General features: G+C 51.4%; 7 protein-coding genes and 2 non-coding genes across 9 annotated transcripts; 4 read left to right on the plus strand and 5 right to left on the minus strand.

The window, feature by feature from the left end:
- The first annotated feature begins 349 nt into the window (after positions 1–349).
- On the plus strand, positions 350–1,254 carry BO70DRAFT_359727 (uncharacterized protein). The gene is made up of 3 exons (XM_025542603.1): positions 350–381; positions 440–802; positions 857–1,254. Exons 2-3 carry the CDS (start codon positions 779–781, stop codon positions 1,184–1,186), a joined length of 354 nt encoding a protein of 117 aa, XP_025401818.1. The 5' UTR covers positions 350–381; positions 440–778; the 3' UTR covers positions 1,187–1,254.
- An 853-nt stretch (positions 1,255–2,107) lies between these two features.
- Positions 2,108–2,179, minus strand: BO70DRAFT_t90. Its single transcript has one exon. It is a non-coding gene; the product is annotated as a tRNA-Arg (tRNA).
- A 69-nt stretch (positions 2,180–2,248) lies between these two features.
- BO70DRAFT_359728 (uncharacterized protein) lies at positions 2,249–3,745 on the minus strand. Its single transcript, XM_025542604.1, has 2 exons — positions 3,316–3,745; positions 2,249–3,250 (listed from the first exon to the last, which is right to left on the minus strand). The coding sequence occupies exons 1-2, from the start codon at positions 3,493–3,495 to the stop codon at positions 2,423–2,425; spliced, it is 1,008 nt and encodes a 335-aa protein (XP_025401819.1). The 5' UTR covers positions 3,496–3,745; the 3' UTR covers positions 2,249–2,422.
- A 1,720-nt stretch (positions 3,746–5,465) lies between these two features.
- Positions 5,466–7,471, minus strand: BO70DRAFT_385493 (carboxylesterase family protein; the record flags this gene model as incomplete). Its single annotated transcript, XM_025545745.1, has 3 exons — positions 5,466–6,735; positions 6,799–7,275; positions 7,352–7,471. The coding sequence occupies 3 exons, from the start codon at positions 7,469–7,471 to the stop codon at positions 5,668–5,670; spliced, it is 1,665 nt and encodes a 554-aa protein (XP_025401820.1). The 3' UTR covers positions 5,466–5,667.
- A 517-nt stretch (positions 7,472–7,988) lies between these two features.
- On the plus strand, positions 7,989–8,059 carry BO70DRAFT_t78. The gene has a single exon. It is a non-coding gene; the product is annotated as a tRNA-His (tRNA).
- A 399-nt stretch (positions 8,060–8,458) lies between these two features.
- On the minus strand, positions 8,459–9,995 carry BO70DRAFT_331598 (uncharacterized protein; the record flags this gene model as incomplete). Its single annotated transcript, XM_025540882.1, has 4 exons — positions 9,601–9,995; positions 9,117–9,550; positions 8,864–9,037; positions 8,459–8,785 (listed from the first exon to the last, which is right to left on the minus strand). The coding sequence occupies exons 1-4, from the start codon at positions 9,929–9,931 to the stop codon at positions 8,459–8,461; spliced, it is 1,266 nt and encodes a 421-aa protein (XP_025401821.1). The 5' UTR covers positions 9,932–9,995.
- A 1,152-nt stretch (positions 9,996–11,147) lies between these two features.
- Positions 11,148–12,731, minus strand: BO70DRAFT_419991 (FAD-binding oxidoreductase; the record flags this gene model as incomplete). The annotated part of the gene is made up of 3 exons (XM_025547506.1): positions 12,461–12,731; positions 11,325–12,400; positions 11,148–11,274 (listed from the first exon to the last, which is right to left on the minus strand). Exons 1-3 carry the CDS (start codon positions 12,680–12,682, stop codon positions 11,148–11,150), a joined length of 1,425 nt encoding a protein of 474 aa, XP_025401822.1. The 5' UTR covers positions 12,683–12,731.
- A 1,019-nt stretch (positions 12,732–13,750) lies between these two features.
- BO70DRAFT_359732 (uncharacterized protein) lies at positions 13,751–15,301 on the plus strand. The gene has a single exon (XM_025542605.1). The coding sequence runs from the start codon at positions 13,925–13,927 to the stop codon at positions 14,897–14,899; it is 975 nt and encodes a 324-aa protein (XP_025401823.1). The 5' UTR covers positions 13,751–13,924; the 3' UTR covers positions 14,900–15,301.
- Positions 15,302–17,365: 2,064 nt separating this feature from the next.
- On the plus strand, positions 17,366–18,525 carry BO70DRAFT_359735 (uncharacterized protein). The gene is made up of 2 exons (XM_025542606.1): positions 17,366–17,451; positions 17,513–18,525. The coding sequence occupies exon 2, from the start codon at positions 17,698–17,700 to the stop codon at positions 18,469–18,471; it is 774 nt and encodes a 257-aa protein (XP_025401824.1). The 5' UTR covers positions 17,366–17,451; positions 17,513–17,697; the 3' UTR covers positions 18,472–18,525.
- Positions 18,526–19,328: the final 803 nt, after the last annotated feature.

A 19,328-nucleotide genomic window follows, 5' to 3' on the forward strand; every position in this document is an offset into this window, starting at 1 on the left:
GAGACCACGGGGTACATAGCCCACTCATCTCATCACTGCTGGCTTGGTAGTGTCTAGTATGATGGATTCTGCAGAGAATAGTGTCTAAACAATTTCCTAATGCGGGCTGTGCTGCGTTCTTGCTAGCAGGTGGCTTCTCCGGAATGCGAGGGAGTGGTTAGGATGATTCCGGGAGAAGGAGCAGGTCAGGCGGACTTCTCGAGGGGGCCAGGGTCAATGATTGATTCTATTCAAGCGGCGCACTCATATGTCTTCACTAGAACTACGCAGTCTCCGAAGCCTTTGTCAACTACGGGACCTAGCAGACAACGACCATGACTCCCATCCAAGCCCGCAACATATACACCAACTTACATCAAAATACATGACCTCACTTTCCAAGTCAGGCTAAGCTTTACATGCAGGCATCAAAACGACCCCATCGCTTACGATCCGCTAGACCAACTACAGCGCATCCATCGACCTCCGCACCAGTAATCCATCACGAGCTGACAAACACCTCCACAATATTACTCAAAGAAACATATCCCCGTAATCATTGACAAATTCTCCATCATCATCATCTATCTCATCTATCTAAGTTCTACCCTCATCCCTCCATCCTTCACGAAAATCTCAGCTTGGCTATATAAACCACCCAATCACCCCAAACTACCACCGCCACTTATCACCTCTTAAGTTGCTAGCCCAAACTCATCCAACCCAACTCATCCCACCATCATCAACCCAATCCAACCCACCACGCAACCACCACAACGCCATAGTACTATAGCCTAAAATGCCTTCCCTCCTCACACTCACGGTACCCCCCCTTAATCCAACACCCGTATCATCCCGACCTAACCCGTCTCAACAGTTCCTCCTCCCCCTCTCCCTCGCAGCCACAACCCCGATAATCAGCTACGCAAGCTACTCAACCGCAAACTGCACGGCCCCCATCATCACAACCGCCAACGTCGCCGCCTTAGCCTGCGTCAACATCGAGGACATCCCCATCAACTCCTTCTCGGCGTATGTATCCTCCGGGGCGTGCGAGGACGCGACTACGTCCCCTCTGTTGAGTCTGTATACCGAGGCTGGATGTGTCGATGGGACGGTGGTTGAGAGTGTGGGTCTTGGTGCGGAGACGGAGTGCTTTCAGGCGCAGGGGGTGACGGTTGTTAGTTTGGGGGTGGAGTGTGCTTGAGATTCAGTACACGTCTACTATCATACTACATATTAGTACTACTATGAAGAAGTATGAACAGAGAGTGGGGGCGGGGTGAGGGTGGGGATGAAATTGAGGTGGTGATGAGGTTGGTCGGTTGGGTGGTTGGGTGGATAGTTCTTTGTCCATTGTCAAGTGGGTTAGTGATAAGAGTAATATAATCAATCGGGTTTTGAGCAAATACTATGGAAAATAATAATAATAATAATAATAACCGAGTGCGAGGGAGGTACAGTTCGGTTATAAGGAAGTCCGAATTTTAAATTCCAGACTCCCTTCAATCAATAACCACCGAGTAGATATGATCGCCTCAATTACATCAACAACACCTCGGAAGACAGGATAGCGAACAGCATCTTCCAAGCTCTGCAAAAATCTACCTCCCTATAATAATAATGATAATAATAGTATTCAAAAAAAAAAATTGAAACCCCATAAACCAGACCAAGCGGAGATCACATTCACAGTCACATTATTTTGAGTTCAATCTTCCGATCTATGTAAGTAGTACCTGTCCCGTCCGTGCTTCCGTTGTTCCTTTCCGCCTTTACTGTTGTACCAGCGAGGACCCTACCGTGGATCCAACACATCCCACTGATGTATTTAGTACCTTTGACAGTACACAGTAATAGAAACTGGCCTCTGTCACTACGTACTAGAAATCTACTACATACTCACTACTAGATACTATGTAGGGTAGGGACTATCTAGCACTGACCTGGGTCTAACTGAATAAAGGTCTCGCCAGAAGAGGGCTAGCGCAGTGCGTTTATTCTCGGGTGCAGCCTAGAGTGGATCCGGAATAATTGCCTTCTGAGGCAAAAAATTATGCTATGCCCCACCCCACATCACCAACCCACGATGGGATCCATGGAGGGTAACCGAAGAAGAGCAAAAATTTGACCGACGCAGGATTCGAACCTGCAATCTCTTGATCCGTAGTCAAGCGCCTTACCATTGGGCCAGCCGGCCTTGGATGTTTATTCAGTGAGAAGAGTGGATTATGGACTGGTCTGGTCTAGTTGTGATTGTGGTAGTGGGTGTCACTTGGATCATGCGATTCATATTTGGTAATCAGGGTATGTATGCTACATTGGATATCATAAACATGGAATCAGAGAGAAAAAAAGAAAAAGAAAAAGAAAGAGGGAAAGGAAGAAAGAAAGAAAGAAAAAAAGACAAGACGTAGAGATGCATGAGAGAAGATAAGGGAAATCATTCGAAAGATGGATGAGCGTCAGGGTCCTGATCGCTGTATTTCTGGATGAGGGCTTCTTTTTCGGAGACGACGGGCTCTCCGTCCTCGATCTGGATGATGGGGATTCGTTGCTGGCGGCGGGCGACCGCGCAGAGGTAGACGGAGATGACGAAGCGGCCGAGAAGAAAGCCCATGACACAGGCCAGTCCACCGGCTAGGATGCCCATGAGGGCGGGGAGGATGATGGGCCGGGCAATACGCATGACGCCCTCCTGGCCGGTCCACAGGAATTGTCCGTTCTGGCGCATCTTGAATGCCGGGGGGTATTGCGTGGAGGAGTGGTGGTGTTCCTGGAGGTTGGGCTTGGGGGTGGGGGGAGCAGCGTCGTGCATGTGCTCGTGCTGGGTGTGTCCGGTTTTGATGCAGTTCTTGACAGCGTCCTTGACGGCGTCCTTGGCGGTCTCGTAGTAGGACTCGAGCTGCGACTTCCAGGCCTTCATCTGCCAGATCTTGTTGCCGTGGCCGTACTCGCGAGTGCCGTTGGGGTCGATGACGGTCAGATGCAGATTCCTGTCGGCATCGCTGACCAGACCGATCGCAATCGAGTTCTGGGTGGCAGGGCGACCGTGCAGGTCGAAGAGGCGGAGCTTCAGATAGTAGATATCGCCTAGGCCGGCGCCAGGACGAGCGGGGAGGGGTCGGACGTCGAGAGAGTAGGCCACCTGGACGGCTTGGATGCCGGTGTCCCATTTGCGGTCTGCGGAGAATTGCATCGGCACGGTGGCGGGGAAGATTGATTGCTTGTTGGCTGTGAGTGTGCCATTCTCGGTGGAGAAATCAATGGTCTGTGGGGGGGGGGGGTTAGTGTTGCGTACATGCCATGCCAGTGCGGCGGGGTTGGCATGCATACCAGGTGGGAAATAGGGTCGAGGGCCTCAGAGCAGCTGGAGTCGGAAAAGGCGCAAGGGGTGGCAGGCAGGTTGATCTGATGCGAGTGTGCCGTGGCCCGGAACTGGGGGTCGGGCAGGGCGAGGGCCGCGCAGCTGCTGATGCACAGAGCACCTGTCAGGGACAGGCCGCGGAACAACATGTTGGTGGTTGATGGTGAGTGGATAAGTAGATGAGTGGATAGTGGATGATGGAGGATGGGTAAAATGGGTGGAAGGGTAAAGACTGTCAAGCGTTCAACTGGAAAGAAGATCGCGGGGGAAAGTGGTATGTTATAGCAGAAGAAGCAACGAGAGACAAAGAGCCACGGCTGAAAGGCTAAAGTCGAGGGAGCGACCGGCGAGGCATATAAAGGCGAGCAAATCACCAGCCATGACAACATCCACGCTAACGCTAACGGAGGGGCCGAAAGAGAAGAAATGAACTGGAAGGAAGCACCAGGGCCATCACTGCCAGGATGACTGAATCCGACCCAGTCGCAACCGTAGTGGTACAAGGCTGAGCGACCCTGATTGCCCGGATGCGAAGGTAAAGCCAGCCTAACAGACTAACAGTGAACGAGCTTCTCCGCCGGAAGCGATGCCGAGTTGGTCGACGATCCGCGCCCCTACACAGCCTCTTGTTGGTTTGTTTCACTTGCGCTTTTCCCAGCTCCGGTCTTGGGGGCCCTTCTCAGTTCACCTCTCTTCTTCTCTCTTCTTCTCGTTACATTCTTCCTGTCGCCCCCATGGTGGCTTTTCTCTCCATCCTGTTCCTGCAGCCGACCAACGCCTGAAACCTCTAGAAGCTGATTATGACAGGGATTGGTGCAGCTCACATCAACAAACCCAATTCCGTCTATTTTCCGTCTACTAGGTCAATTGGGGATTCTACAGTGTAGTGCCTGATCCATGGAACAACGGCGCCTCTCCGGCTACCACCGCACCGCCATCCACCCCTATCGACATCCCACTGGACCACTAACCACTAGCATTGCTTTAGCATCTATTCCTGGCCTCTCCAAATATTAGCGCAAGACATTGTCTTCCCCACTTGGTTCACGATGAACCCTTTTAGCGTCTTTTCACCAACCAGAGCCTCCCTGATTGTCACCTGCCAATGGAAGAGCCTGACTGGCCCCCACGGGCCATGAAGCATGCCAGAGTCAACCTGCAATTGCCACTGGGCCACTGCTGCGGTCAGGGCATGGGAAGCTTAGCAGATGAGGTTATCGGCTTGGTTCGGGGCAGAATCAGAATCAGACCCGGCTGACCAGTCGAGTTTTTTTTTTTTCCCTTCGCATGTTAATAGTCCATTTCCTTTGACCCTCCCCTCCGCCCCTGACACCCTGCCAATGGCTTCCCTCGCTGCCACGGCCTCCGACCGTGGCATCTCATTTCCCTCATCCCACCCCTCGCCAGAGTCCAGACAAAGGATTTTAAACCACTCCCCCCCCCCCCCCCCCCACCGATCAAGCCAACGGACTCGGGGCATATCTGTCTCGCTTGTCTCCCCTGGTCCCTGGCACCTGCCGAACCTCTGTCCGACCATCTCCCGACCTGCCTCCGACCCATTCGATCAGGTTTTTCCTCACACTTTGTGACCCGTAGACTCGATGCGGGGTCCGCGGACTCCGTCCAGGCAGCGCCGATGTCTTCTCACTGATTGGCCTTCTTTTTCACCCGAACGGCCGGACGGTTTCCGATCTCCAGGTTGCTTTTGATCCGTGACTTCATCCCATCCGTTGGCCCACACTAAATCATAACTATCTCGACGGGTTGCACACAGCACAATGCACCACCTTCACTCTCACCGCTAGCAGCAGGCGGACCAATTTCCGTCCGGCAAGTCCACCGACTAGACATCTACCATATACTCGACTTCGAGGACCGACTCAAATAGCGCGCTCGCCAATATGTATCTATATATAAACGAGAACGGTGCCAATTTGGCAATTCGCAAATTGCCAAGCTCTGCCGTCTTGCATTCAGTCAAGCTCATCGGGCTTGGCGCTCGCTGAAGTCAAGCCTCTTTAGCTCCAGACTAGCGGGATCGCTGCTATTAATACCGTGACAAATTGGTTCGCCAATTTCCTGTCGCTGCGATGTCTCGGACCAATTCCCGGCACTTCATCCACGATGGGTCGCTCAATTGCCTGAATTTTGGATCGCTCGAATATGACTGATCCCTGCGCCGATCCTGGGCACGGTGTCACCTTCTCGTTACATTTGCCATTCGACTCGAAAATATCATGGACAGTACAGCGCACGCGGAATTTACATAATTTCCGACCCGGACCTGATGGATCATGGTGATGATGCTTAATTTAAACATATCACCCACTCCACTCCCACCATAGCCGGCACCGGCTGTCGTCCACCGGATCAGGGGCCATCGTGATGTTGTTTGATTCCAGACCCAATACGCGCCCGTGTTTCTCATAGGTCTCCCATGTTGTCCCCTGTCGGGAAGACGGGACACCGTCACGCACAAATGAGACAATGTGATCCTGGATCGTCAGGGCGAGGTCCTCATCGAAGAGCCCGGCTTCAATATCTGGCTGTGAGTGATTATAGAACGTGAAGGGTATGTCTTGGGAGTGTAACCCCGGTGGAACGCTGAATACCGATGCGTACGCGGTATCGAAAATGGTGTTGAGATAGCGGTTCTTGCACTGGAAGAATGCATCGTTCACCGTGAGGGAAACCCTCTCCAGTGGACTGCCATATCCCAGACTCGTCGAGGAAGAGTTGTACACGGGCGGATAAAGCGTTTGAGAGATGTTTTCTATTGTTTCAGGCGACATGCTCGGGGTGTAGGCCTCGACAATGGATTGGTAGGCAGAGGAGTTGGTGCCTGCTGGTGGGGTAAAAACTAGGCCTTCGTTGGACGTGTGACTGGTCATGATGCGGAGATGCTTCCACTTGAAGCTAGGATCGCGCACAGTGCGGCTCGGTAAGTCCGGGGCAAATGCACTGTCAACAACCGGTCCATATGTGAAGGTCCCATACACGGGCGTGCTGGCAATCTGGTGGGCGTTTGCCGCGATCAACTGGCTCGATGGGAGACCACGTGCCTCCGCGATCGAGCTCACGTTGAGCAGTTCCAAGAACCGCCGTCGGGCTGAGTCCTGCTGCTCCGTCGACTGCGGATACCACATTGGGCTCTGGATGATGGCCTGTCCAAAGGGCAGGTCTTCTGTTTTGTTTCCGCCGTACGCTGCGAGCTGATGGATGACAGACCCTCCACCGGCAGATTGGCCCATGACAGTGACGCGATCCGGATCTCCCCCAAAGAGAGCGATATACTCCCTCACCCACTCCAAGGCCAGACGTTGATCATACAGACCTGCATTGGCAAACCCCTCGCCTTCGACATCAGCCAACCACCCAAACGCCCCGAGCTATCCACCCAGTCAGTCAATCAGCACCCAAAACACAACCTCCTCACGTCGAAATCAACTCACCCGATAATTCAGCGCCACATAAACAAGCTCCACCTCTCGCTCCTCGCCCATCTTCAACAGACCCCTCGGGTCCCTCTCACTCTTATCCCCAGAGATATACCCCCCGCCATCGATCCAAACCAACACCGGCGCAAGCGACGCATTCGCTTCCCGTCCATCAAACACCCTCTTTGGCACAACCACATCCAGAAACAGACAGTCTTCCGTGATCCTAGCATCCCGTGGCGGCTCAACGATCGGATAATCATCCACGTTGCCAGACGCATTGAATTCAGTCCCAGCCGCGACACTACTCATAAACGGGGGCATGATCTCCTGTTCCCAGGTGAGTGCACCCTGCGGACATACACGCCCCACCGACCCGGTCTGGACTTCTGTGCGGTCCTGTGTCGGTGGGCGCGGGGGCAGAAACCGCCCTGTGTCTGCGGGTGATGCTGCATAGCGGATGTTGCTGAAGTTGTAGGCTTGGGTGGATTGCTGTGTTTGGTTAGTATATGTATATGTATACGTAGTAAAACACTATCAAGGAGGAGGAGGAGGAGGGATTAAGTACATCGAGAGAAATCGCCTGGTGGAGTTCATAGCCCAGGTCTATAACCGGTAGGGATGATGCGGCGGTGTACGTCGGAAGGACCGTAGCCGCCAATATATATATCACTTTGACAGGATGCATTGTCACAGTCATGATATAGGTTGATTCGCATGTTGAGTTGTTCAGTTCGTATCACCCGGTTGAAATTTATCTGTCGCCCTTCACATCACTGAAATTAAATTGTCAAGTCGATCAGATATCATTCATTGACTTCTCAGATCAATAGAGATAATCCCAATAATTAATCACCCTCACAAAGCAAGGGACCAGCGACTCGGACCTGCAACCCTGTCTGTCCAGAATTTTTAAAGATGAAGAAACTCACCTCCTCCCCACTCATACTGACCAAACCCCATATATACCTCCCTCCTACGAACCCAGCTACAAAAAAAAAACATCCAAAACATCAACATATCGGAATGTTATATCATGTTATGTTTTCATCCCGCCCATGCCAGATCCTGAATCATGTCCGGAATCAATCTCATGCATGCTCTCATTCTTGTTTGTTTGTTTGTTTGTTTGCTGTTCGTTGCCGCATCCGGAACCTGGATTTATCCGCCAAGATGCTAATCTGCGGCCCGAGTCTCATACAAAAGGTGCTGTGGTCTAGTGGTATGACGTCACGTTGTGGCCGTGCCAGCCCCGGTTCGATTCCGGGCAGCGCCAATCATCATTTCATTTCTTTTTTGTTTTTGGTGGTGGAGGGGGGGTAGAGGGAGGTGTTAGGGGGTTTTTTACCCGGGTGTGTGGGAAGAAGGGGTTTGGGGGGAAGGGGAAGCAAAAATGGAAAAGAGGAGATGGGGAAATGCTTTTTTTGTATACGCTAGATTAATAGTATTGTGGTTGGTAGGTTATGCGTTGGATGAAGATGAAGAAGGTGAGTTATATGGGGTAGGTAGAATATAGGGTAGATATAGATGTAAGATATCATCACATCAAAATCCGATTCACAAATTTCTCCCTATTACTGCAACTACAATAAAGTTAAAAACTAATTCGTCACAATTTGTGTACTTACCTTGCTAACTCCCAAGTCCCAATCCAACACCCATGGGTAAGTAGCCATTATATATCATCCACCTCCCTAACCGCACCACCCTCCCCTAGCGCCAGCATCTTATTCGACTCCACCGCGCCCCCATCTCTCAATTTATCCGCCGTCTCCGCCCCCGCCGCAGGAACCCGGTACTCGAATCTCTTCCCCCTCGCTGGAAGTTTCTCCCCGGGAAGCGCGTACGGAAAGGGAAGCCATTGCGGCAGTAGTCCCAGCTGCGTGAGCACGGTCGCTTGGTCCCAGGCGATGTGTTCGTGGTAGAGCCGGTCACCGCGGATGTTGACGACTGAGGTGAAGGGGATTTGGAGTGTTTTGTGCGTTGGGGGGTTCCTGGAATTCTAAGGGGTTGGGTTGATGGTTAGTATGTGGAGAAATGGGGGTCAGGAGAAGAGAGAAGTGGGGTATGGGAGGGCAACGTGCAGCCAATCCACCTCTTTATCATGGGTGAAGGAGAAGATGAATTCATCGACGATGCGATCGACACCGACTGTTCGACTGATCAGTTCCAAGGCTGTGTCGTCGGGGTTTTTGAAGATGAAGTGGTTCAGGTAGAAGTTGCTGAGGCGGGCGCGGCCAATGCCGCCGGTCATCTGGGTGGATCGTATATTGTCAGTCGGAGATCGTCTAGGCGAAGTTATGGAGTTGACAAGATTGGGATGAGAAACTCACGGTCGGAATATGGTTGACATAAGGTTCATCGACCATGGTCGCCATGGTTTTCTCGACTGACCGGTCCTCGAACTCGTGGCGCGTGTGCTCGGCCCAGATCTTCTCGAGGTCGAAGTATGGTCCCTTCAGTTGGTGCTTCAAGAAGGTGAGTGTGCGTGTGTGAGCTACCCCCGCGGTGATGTATTTGAAGTTCTCGTGCCCTGGGACGATAAAGCCTGGGGAGATAGCGTCGGGGTAGGTGTACATGATCGTTTGGGGAGTAGGGGGCTGAGGGGGGTTGTTGGAGTCGGGGAGGTGGATCAGGCTTGGGATCGAGGATTGGGATGGTGTCTCCCAGAAGCTGTGGTAGACTATTGCTGCGATGGGTCCGGATTGTGTGATGCGTTGGAGTGTGGTGGTGAATGATGGAGTGTAGTCGAGTTGGGAGCCGTAGACTGGACTGTGTTAGGGATGGCAAAACGATGCTTGTGTTGTGGATAGATACCAAGAAGACCAAAGTGGTCATTCCTCGAGCATTCGTTCAGAGCGCTCAGTATATCCGTCACACTCTTTACTTTCCTGCAAACGTTATCCTCATCCGCGCTGGATTCGGCATCCAGAGTAATCTGCATGACGGTATAGCCCTCTTCGGCCCATTTTTGCAGCGGCCTTGGGTCCAGACTCGAGTTCGTCGCTTCGCAGTCGGCTAGACTTGCTGGAACTATCAGAATCAAGCCTGGCCCGCGACCGCATCGCGATAGAGGCCTTTGAAGGATGATGCCATGGCCCATGTTAGTTGGTTGGGCGCATGTGTGCCATCTTGATTCGGCAGCCATGGACCGATGAGTCAATGGTCAACGCAGACGTGTATGATGTGTAGAAGGGAAGTGTCAAGAGAAGGAATAGGTACGACAGTTCTTATCATCAGGATGTGGAGATGAAGAGGGGACGTGCAATGTCAATGACGGAACCCACCACGGGCCGCGGGGCTAGACCCGACAACGGCCTCGGGTACCTTAATAGTGGAACCATCGGCAATTCGTTTGGTCAAACCTAAGTCACGCATTCATACCAAGGATATAGTCAATCTGCTGAGTAGAGGTTATGGCAGTGAATTGCCTCCTGCATACCATTGCGAACTGGCATAGAGTTGGACCTCCTTAGGATAGGCTCATCCGGTTCCAAGTATATACCAGGTCATGCTAAAGTACGGATTAGCGCTGCTGATAGAATTGATTTCAATGTAGTGCAAAGCTCCCTATGGAAGACCATCACGTGGTTGCACTTTCCCTTTAATAACAGTGGGGAGTTCAGAGCGCGACAATTCAACTTTTCCTAACCCATCCGGAACATTGAAGAACCTGCCTCCGACTTTCGCTTTGAATGACACAATACTGCCCGACCAGACTGGTTCTTATTCTTGCGAGGGCTGGGATTGCAATATTGAGTTGAATTACGTTCTCTAGCAGGCCTCTGCTCGATGAGAAATGGACGAGATGGGAAACCCATTACTAGCGGTGCTTTCAGACCCTCAATGTCCTGATTTCTTTTCGCAGACCTGCCGATAACCCATAAGCATATACCCTTCTACATATCCTACTGCGTTGGATAAGCTCAACGGAAGGGAACCTCTGGACAAAGTGGTGGTATACCCGTTTCATGCCAGGCGTTCGAAGCCGCTCATAAGCTGACATTCTATGCATACTCAGTATGTAGGACCGCCTATACGCTGCTTGTACGAATCTAAGCTCGAGTACCATATGACGATTTTGAACGGCCCTGCCTCCCCACGCATAAAAGACCTCCTGTCGAACGGGTTTCAAGGCTCTATGGTCTTATTCCGACCCCCACAAGACTTTCAAATTTCATTATCAAGACATAATGCGTTTGAGATCAAAACATTATCGCCCAAGGGATGATATCGAGTCTTTGACGGCTCGACCAGATCTTGCGTCCGATCAAGATATATCATGTCAATCACGGGAGCACGCAGCTTTTGAAGGTCTGCCCCATGGTACATATAAAAAACATCCAGCACACCGCTTGGGCTTATTACAATACGAAAGACTGGTTGAAGATATTGGTCGGGTCCACTGATGCCTTGATGGCTTTCAGCCGATCGACGTTCTGACCATACACAACAGACAGATCTTCGTCGCCATGAGCAAAGTTAATGTATCTGAGATAGTGAGTTAGCTTGGAGGCGAAGGAGGGTATTGGAAAACGAACACAGCCGGTGAATCAAGACCATCGGTGGCCCTCCACATATCGCGGACCTTAGAAGCCCAAGCCACAGCAGCAGAATCAAGTTTGGTGTCATGGTAAGATGGGATAGCCATGGCATTGAAGTTGACCTTGTTTCTCCAGGCATATGCAGACGACGACTCAGGCAAAGAGCGGGCTTTCTCCAGGGGGTATGCTTCCATCATAATTGTCGTTTCGTGGGTACCATTCAGCGAGACGAACGAAACGTATTCGTCCCACACCTTTTTCCATGTGTTGACATCCAGCGTTGCGAGGCCCGCTGCATACGCTGGCTGGTAAGCAGTCTTGCTACAGGAACCATCTGTGCCATCGTTCCAATGAGGATATTGCACCTCGAGCATGGTGTCGTGAATTGGATCGAGGTCGAAGAATGAGGAGAATGCAGATCTTCCCTCCTCCGCCGTGCCATGATAGAATGGCGAAACGGCAACCCTAGGCGCATGGTTCGGAGAGCCAGTCGTTGTGTAATACAAGATGATGCTCATTTGTGGCTGCCAGTGAGTCGTCTTGATCGCCTCCACTACTTTCTCAACCTTGTCATGGGAGTAGCTGAGCATGCCTGTCCATCCCGTCTGATCCGAAGGCGAAACGGGGTGCGCTTTGAGTGTCACAGATGTGACGATGCCAAAGTTGGAGCCGGCGCCACGAAACGCCCAAAAGAGATCCTTGTCCTCGGATGTAATCGTGCGCAAGTGTCCGTCAGCCAAAACTGCATTGAACGACAGAACGTTGTCGACTGCAAATCCGTACTGGCCCATGAGATTTCCATACCCACCGCCAAGGAGAGCGCCCAGGATGCCGACACAGTTGCAGTTAGCAGTATGAACGAGAACGTTATTCTCAGACGCGGCATCTATAACATGTGAAACGAGAGCTCCCCCTCCCGCCGTGACCTCGGTTTTGTCGCTATTGAAAGTGACCCAGTTTAAGTCTCGAAGGATAATAAGGAGCCCATCAGATCCCAGGTGGAATGTGGTTGCCCACCAATGCCCACCGTTCTGAGCCAGGAATGAAATATCGTTCGAGGTGCAATACTCGACCTACGTACTTTCCTGATCAATCGACATCCATGATATGACATGGGGAGAAGGGAAACCCACTATGATGGCAACATCTTGCTCCGTGGCTGGAGTGACCACGGCACCGGGCCGAGGGGCTCCATACTCACTGAAACGCGGATACTCCTCTGCACTCCACGTTGTAATCGAAGCTGACTGCGATAGCCGAAGTCCTAGTTCCCGAGAGAGACGTTCCCTTGACAAACCACAGACACCGTGCTGGAGGAGCAACAGGAGCGAGAGAAGCACGAGTAGAGCTGCCATATTGCAGGGAAGAATTGAATATTGCCGCAATTACAGCATGACTTTCAATCTATGAAGTGCTACTTATGAGCACGGCAAGGAAAGAAATTCTGCGAACCTGGACAGAACACGCAAGGGCCCTTAGACTATTTAGAGATATGATTCCCTCAGATAACACCGATAGGTACAAAGTTCGCGCTTGAAATCTGATTCAACGAATTGATGGCAGGTCGTGGCAATTCATCATATTCTCCACCTTCTTTCTTCACCTATGTAGGTATGAGGCCAGGCTGTTTCCCGAAGTAGGCATGGCATGGCCCCATAATGAGTGCAGCGCTGAGTCTAGGTCCTTCATTTCCAACGTTGGATGCGATATCACATCGGGGGTGTGCCAGGCGCGACACATATTGAAGACCGCGCAGAGAGGGTACTCCCCGCCCCATCCTGATACATATTATTGCTAATATCATGCACTCGAGAATGCGGATACTTCCTCCGTTACCTTGACTATTTGTTACCGTATTTGTCGAAACAAGAATAGTGGCCAACCAAGACAGATGGAGTTCATGTACAGGTCGCTAAGGTAGCCTTGTTATGTGTGAAGATTGCATTTGGCGTAATCTGGCGAATCAATAGAAAGACATCAAAGAAGGGAGTTCACTTAAGTATGTCAAGCAGTAGCATCATGGTAGATGTGCGATGGTTCTACTGCACGCGAAAACTATTCAAGCGCTGAGCATGGTCAGCGACAAGAATCATCGCGGCTGCTTATTCTGCCAATGCGATGATTTGGAAATGCCAGATGGGCGGAAGCTGGTGTTATGAAAAGCTCAGCAACGGCTACACAGATAAATGCTAGAATGGAGAGGTTGGCATGAATTATGCAAGTAAGCCCCTCATGTTCCTAAAGGGCCATTATTGAAGCCCTGGCGGTCGTTCAGGGGGTTGACGATGGCGGCAAAGAGAGGCAGAACAGATGATGGATCAGTCACGTGATTTATGGAGAGCCTGTCACGTGCCACGGTCGGCGATGCCGCGGTGATTTGAACAAACAACCGACATCATCCAAGCTGCACCCGCATCGCCGTCACGAAAGCCTTTGATCGGCAAGCTGAGCAAGGTTTACAATCCTTGAAGCTATAATCAGCTCATCACTACAATTCCGGAACCACCGTGCCTATTAATACATTCACATCCGAAGCAATTCCCGGATCTTGGCTCGAAACCTCACCTCTCGCCGTTTCCGTCCGAATTTGCGACACAATGAACACCGAATTCCAATCGTCTCTCTCCAACCTCGAGAACAAGCTCAATGCTCTCATCATCAGCCTTACAACGTCGCCGACCGCTTCAGGCGCGCCCGCAGCAGCAGTCGGCCTCCTCAGCGCAGACGACTTATTAACATCCGCCGTCGAAACTCTGCGACAACACCAGCAGAACTACGCCAAGATCCTGCGACTTCGCGAAGAGGCCCAACTCCTAGAGGAGAAGGTCAAGAGCATCGTGCGAGAGGTAGTCGCCTGCGAGAAGGAGATCCGAACCACATGCGGCGATGACGAGACGGACAGCGACGAGGACTTCGACGACGAAAGCTCCGACTACGACTCTGACGAAGACATGGAGGGCGGGAAACCTGCGACTCGCGGACTGCGCAAGATAAAGGAAGTCGACTACAAGCTCCTGCTGGATTTCGCGCGCCGGATCAGCAAGTACAATCACCAAGCGGCGGCAGATGCGGCGTCGAACGCGGAAGCGAAGTCTCGAGAGAAGATACAGCAGGCTAGGGGTCAGGATACGGAGATGACGGGGACGAATGGAAATACGGACACGGAGACAGCGGAGCCGGTCGCGTCCGTCACGAAAGAGGCGACCAATTGGCTGGATGAGTCGGCGAATATGACCCGTCAGGCGTACATGCTTCCGTATCCGATGGAAGATCGCATTCGGATGGGGCTTATGGGACAGATACAGCTTGCGGGTGGTGAGGGTCGGCCGGGCTTCGACCCGGAGAAGGAGGTCGAGCGGCTGATACGGGAGGCGGAGGGTCTGGGGGTTGCGGATGCGGTGCCGCCCGTGGTTGTTGGAGAGGAAACGCGCCATGCGGATGAGGCTGCGAAGGCTGCGGCTCATGCTGGATCTGCGGCGGCGGGCAGGGCTACAATGGGGGCTGCACCGGCGCCGAGGCCTAAGGCGACGCTCGATCTGGATCTGTATGATCCGGATGAGGACGATGATTGATGCCAACGAGATTTATTACGTGTCTGAGAGTTCTGATATACGATGGGCTGGGAATGGATTGACAGCGGGACTGTCATCCATCTCTTAGTCTTACCGGAACATAATGCCATGCTGTGCAGAGGACTGGGACGATTTCCTGAACCGTGTCTGTAAATGTAAGAGGTGGACCTCCCACAGCAGCATGTCTAAGAAGGCAGTCATTCTTCGGGAGATAGCCTTTCTCTATCCAGCATGCAGTGAACTCGCCGAGTCCACTTCACCAAGGGCAGATATACTGGTGAAAAACTGGACTTGGACCTCTGGTACCCGATCCGTGGAATATATGAATGAGTACGGGGCTGGCGATATGTGCAAAAGTTCAAAAGTTTGTAGCCTTGAAGTCCACCATAGCAACGTTTCGCGTATGATTGTAATACTAGATATGTAGAAAATCGATTAGGAAAGGAAATAAATAGTACACGAGATCAAGAATTTACTTATCCCAGGATCCACTTCCCCGGATCGTCCCTTTCTCCACTGTCTTCCCGTGGTTTGTAGTAGTCACTGAGGTGGCTTGCTGATACCAAAACTCTTCCCTTTGCCTTCACTTCACCACAGCCTGATTAGGGAAGTCTTAGTAACTAATCGGCCTTTACTGTTTCTACTGGTCTCTTCAATTTCCTCCCCGCTAGCCAACTTCAAGCTTTACTTACTCCCGCTTTCCCTTGATCTCCGGCTCATCTATCTATCTATCATCTTTCTGGGTTTCTTTCTTTCTTATTATCACGCTCATCCCACATCACTCAGAAGAGCTACTTTCTTGACATAACACCAAGACTGGCTACCTTTCGCTAACAATACCTTGCACCTTGCAGAGCGACTTTCCAAATCGGTGAAGATCTATCACCCACGTGGATTATTTTGCAGATCCCGTGGCATGGAGGGGGGGGCATGCATCAAGGCCGATATCAACGCTATGGGCAAATACCGGAGGACAGATAGTTCAATGGTGTGAGGTTTTCCGATTCAGTGGAGTTGTGACCGGATGAAAAAAGCACTATAAACACTAGTTACATTCTACGAGCGAAGAATGATAGCCCTCCCAATAATCAAACTGTACTGCGATGAACGATACGGAAGAGGCAAGGGGACAATAACTGCAGAAGCTGTCAGTGCCGGTATTCGTGCCTGACTTGCATCGGAAGGGATTTTGAACAAGAGCTTATCTCGAGCGTCTTGAGGCTATTGGGAGATCGTTTGCAAGGTTTTGTTTTTTTTTTTTTTTTTTTTTTTTTTTTGCTATGGTCAACTTCACCGCGAATGCCCAAGGGGTGTCACCATGCAAACTACCGAGGTATCGCTCAAGACGAAAGATATATTCTCCCCAGAGAAGCGCGAGGAAATGAGGAGCATGTAGGCTAAGATGCAGGGAGCATGGCAGAAGGAAACTCCTTCAGATCCTGGTTGGCAGCTCAATTGGACACGATGATTCAGACAGCGCACTGGATATCGAGGAACTCACTGAGGCAATCACCGCAGGCTAAAGAGTTGACCTTGAGGCAAAATGATGGGATCATAGCCCAAGTCGAGCTCGCACCACTCGGAAAAAGACACCCTCATGCCTTTCTTGTACCTGAAAATCCCATTTAGCTTTTCCAGGTGACTTTGAAGTACGAAAAGGGAGTCAAAGTTCTCCACGCGACATCACCGTAAAGCTCTCTGGAAGTTATATTCAGAATAAACAGCTTGGGTGACTGGTTAGAGGGGGATACACCTGATACTCTGAAAACCCGATGCAGACGCCATGTCTACATCCACTCGACCAGTGCCAATGTTGCCGAGGACTTGAAATTCTTCATGGGGGGGGGGGATCTGATCTCATCTCACCCAACCAATCTCGATGAATGGTATGGTTCTCCGCATTCTTGCCTTACCACCATCTCCATCTCCATGTCAACTTACCCACATGACAGTATCTACACCCCCCCCCCCCCCCCCCGCCACCCAGCCAAGAAACAAACCGCTCGTAAGACCCCCAAACCGCAAGGATTGCCGATCACTCGTCCATATTATTTCCAATCCGCCCGCATCACTTCCGTGACGCATTTATGTTCTCCTGCAGTTTATGCGCTGAGGTGCATTTATGGCTCCTCGATGAACCATTTTTGCTTTTTGTTGGGGATTTGGAATACGATCTCTCAGACACCGGGGCTGGAGTTGGAGATGATGCGTCTTTTCTTATCCCGTTTTGGGTTATGTTTGGGGGCGGGCGCTGAAAGGGTTTTTTTTCGCTGGGTATATAAAGACGGTGTGGGATGAGGGGGGTGTTTGTAAGATGGAGTTGTCGATGGTTGTCTAAGCTTACTCCATCCTTCTGGGCATTCTTAAAAGGATTTGTTCTCATTGTCGATAGCCTTGAAGGCTGAGTGAGGGGAAGGTCAATTCTCAGTATCTCCAAGGACGGTCTGTTGACACCAACATTCCTACCAACATTCTTAGGTGCCTCCCCAAGTCCCACAAACATAAGCGTGACTCCCATAGACACGGTACTTAGCTGACGTACGGCTCATCTGCTGCCGATTTCCAGACGCATTAGCAGACAATTTCAACACAATGGCCAGTCTGACCACTCGCCTCTGGCTGTTCATCACAGCAGTGATATCTCTCCTCCCGAATGCGCTGGGAGCCAGACCCTCAAACCCGGAATACACAATCGAGCAGCTATGGAATCTTGAAACAAAATTCTGGGATGCGTTCCTTTACCCAGCGAACGTGAACGAGACATTGGCGGTTAACTCGACCATTTTTGCTCCCGATGTATGTCGATATTCCCCTTTTCAACGAAAGGTTGGCTGTCCAGTGTCCCACTAACACCACCCCACCCTCAGGTCCAAGGCCGAGTAGACATCACCCGGGTCTTCAACGGCAGCGAGCTCAACACGGAATACATCTTCGGGTTATTCTCCAACCCGGACCACCTCAGCATCACCGGGGTGCCCGTCTCGTACAGCATCACGCAGTTCAGCGCCAACGGGAACATCGCGTCCGCGACCACCGTCGTCACATTCAACGAGACCTCGTTCGGGAACCTCCTCGTCCCCGTCACCATCGACACGTGGATCATGTGGGACGAAAACGGGCAAATCGAGCAATACGATGCGACGTTCCGGTGGTTCGGCTTCCTCCTCGATACCCTGATCGAGACCCTGGCCACACAGCAAAACAGCACGACGACCCAAGCCACGGCGCTGCTGACCCAAATGCTTGCAACGACTATCTGCGAGACCCATGAGCAGTACTGCACGGGGGAGAATCAACAATATACCAACTCTTCGACCTGCTATACCTTCCTGACGGAGGATATTCCGTTCGGGAAGGATTATCAGTTGGGCATGGATACGTTGTTGTGTCGTGAGGTCCATGAGCATATGGTCCAGTTTGATCCGGGCTTGCATTGCCCGCATATTGGGCCCACCGGCGGTGGGTACTGTGTCAATGACCAGACGTATGCGCAGAAGGTCTTGCAGCAGTATTTCCGGAAGCCATGGCTGGCGTATGGGTCGGTGGACCAGGATGTTTGGCTCGCGCAGTAGAAGAGATCTGAGAATTCAGTCAGTGCGGTGGATGGGACCGCAAGGATGTTTTTGATCTCGGGCCTTTTTTGACATTTAAGCCCATAATAATAGGGGAGGCCGGGTGAAAGATGTCAGACAAGGCTGTCTATTCTGCTTCCGACGATCCGTGACGTGGCTGTGTCGTCTCTCTAGAAGTATGCTCCACTTATGACTCAAGATGGGCAAGGACGCCCTATATGGAGCCACATCCTCAGTCTTGGGTGCTTAGTCGGATCACTGCAAGTCCTATTGCAAACCAGTAACTACTATATATTACTGATCTAAATAGCCAAACTATCCAATGACTCCAGTTCGCAGTTTGCACAGCCCTCTGGATAAGCAAGCACCCGCAACGCCCGAAGGGATCTTCATCCAGCCGATCCGAACCACTAACCAGATACTGGCAGCTCCAGTTAACCGGCAGCACTACTTAAATCATTTACACCCTCTGGCCTGTCTCCGAACAGCAAATAGATCAATGTATTGACCGTCACTTATCCTTGTCAAGCTAAGCTGTAAGATACAAATTGCCCATAAATAGTAAATAGCGTCATGCATAACAAACTAGGTAAAGGTAAAGCGGCGAGTAACGGTACTTTCAATATAATAAATAGTGTATTTTCGGAGAATTTGAAATACGCACGCCAGGGGGTGTAATTCCTTGGCCAGATGAGCTTCCGCATTGAGACGATGACCGAAGTCCGAGCACCCCCAGGGAATGAAATAATGCACTGATGCAAGGCGTTGAGCCTTTGTCTCCTCCCCCTTAACTAGAAAGAAAAACCCCACCTTCAGTACCTTCAACGGTCGATTTCCAGACACCCAGTCCACTCAAC

The sequence above is a fragment of the Aspergillus heteromorphus genome, assembly GCF_003184545.1.
Source record: "Aspergillus heteromorphus CBS 117.55 chromosome Unknown BO70scaffold_5, whole genome shotgun sequence".
NCBI lineage: Eukaryota > Fungi > Ascomycota > Eurotiomycetes > Eurotiales > Aspergillaceae > Aspergillus > Aspergillus heteromorphus.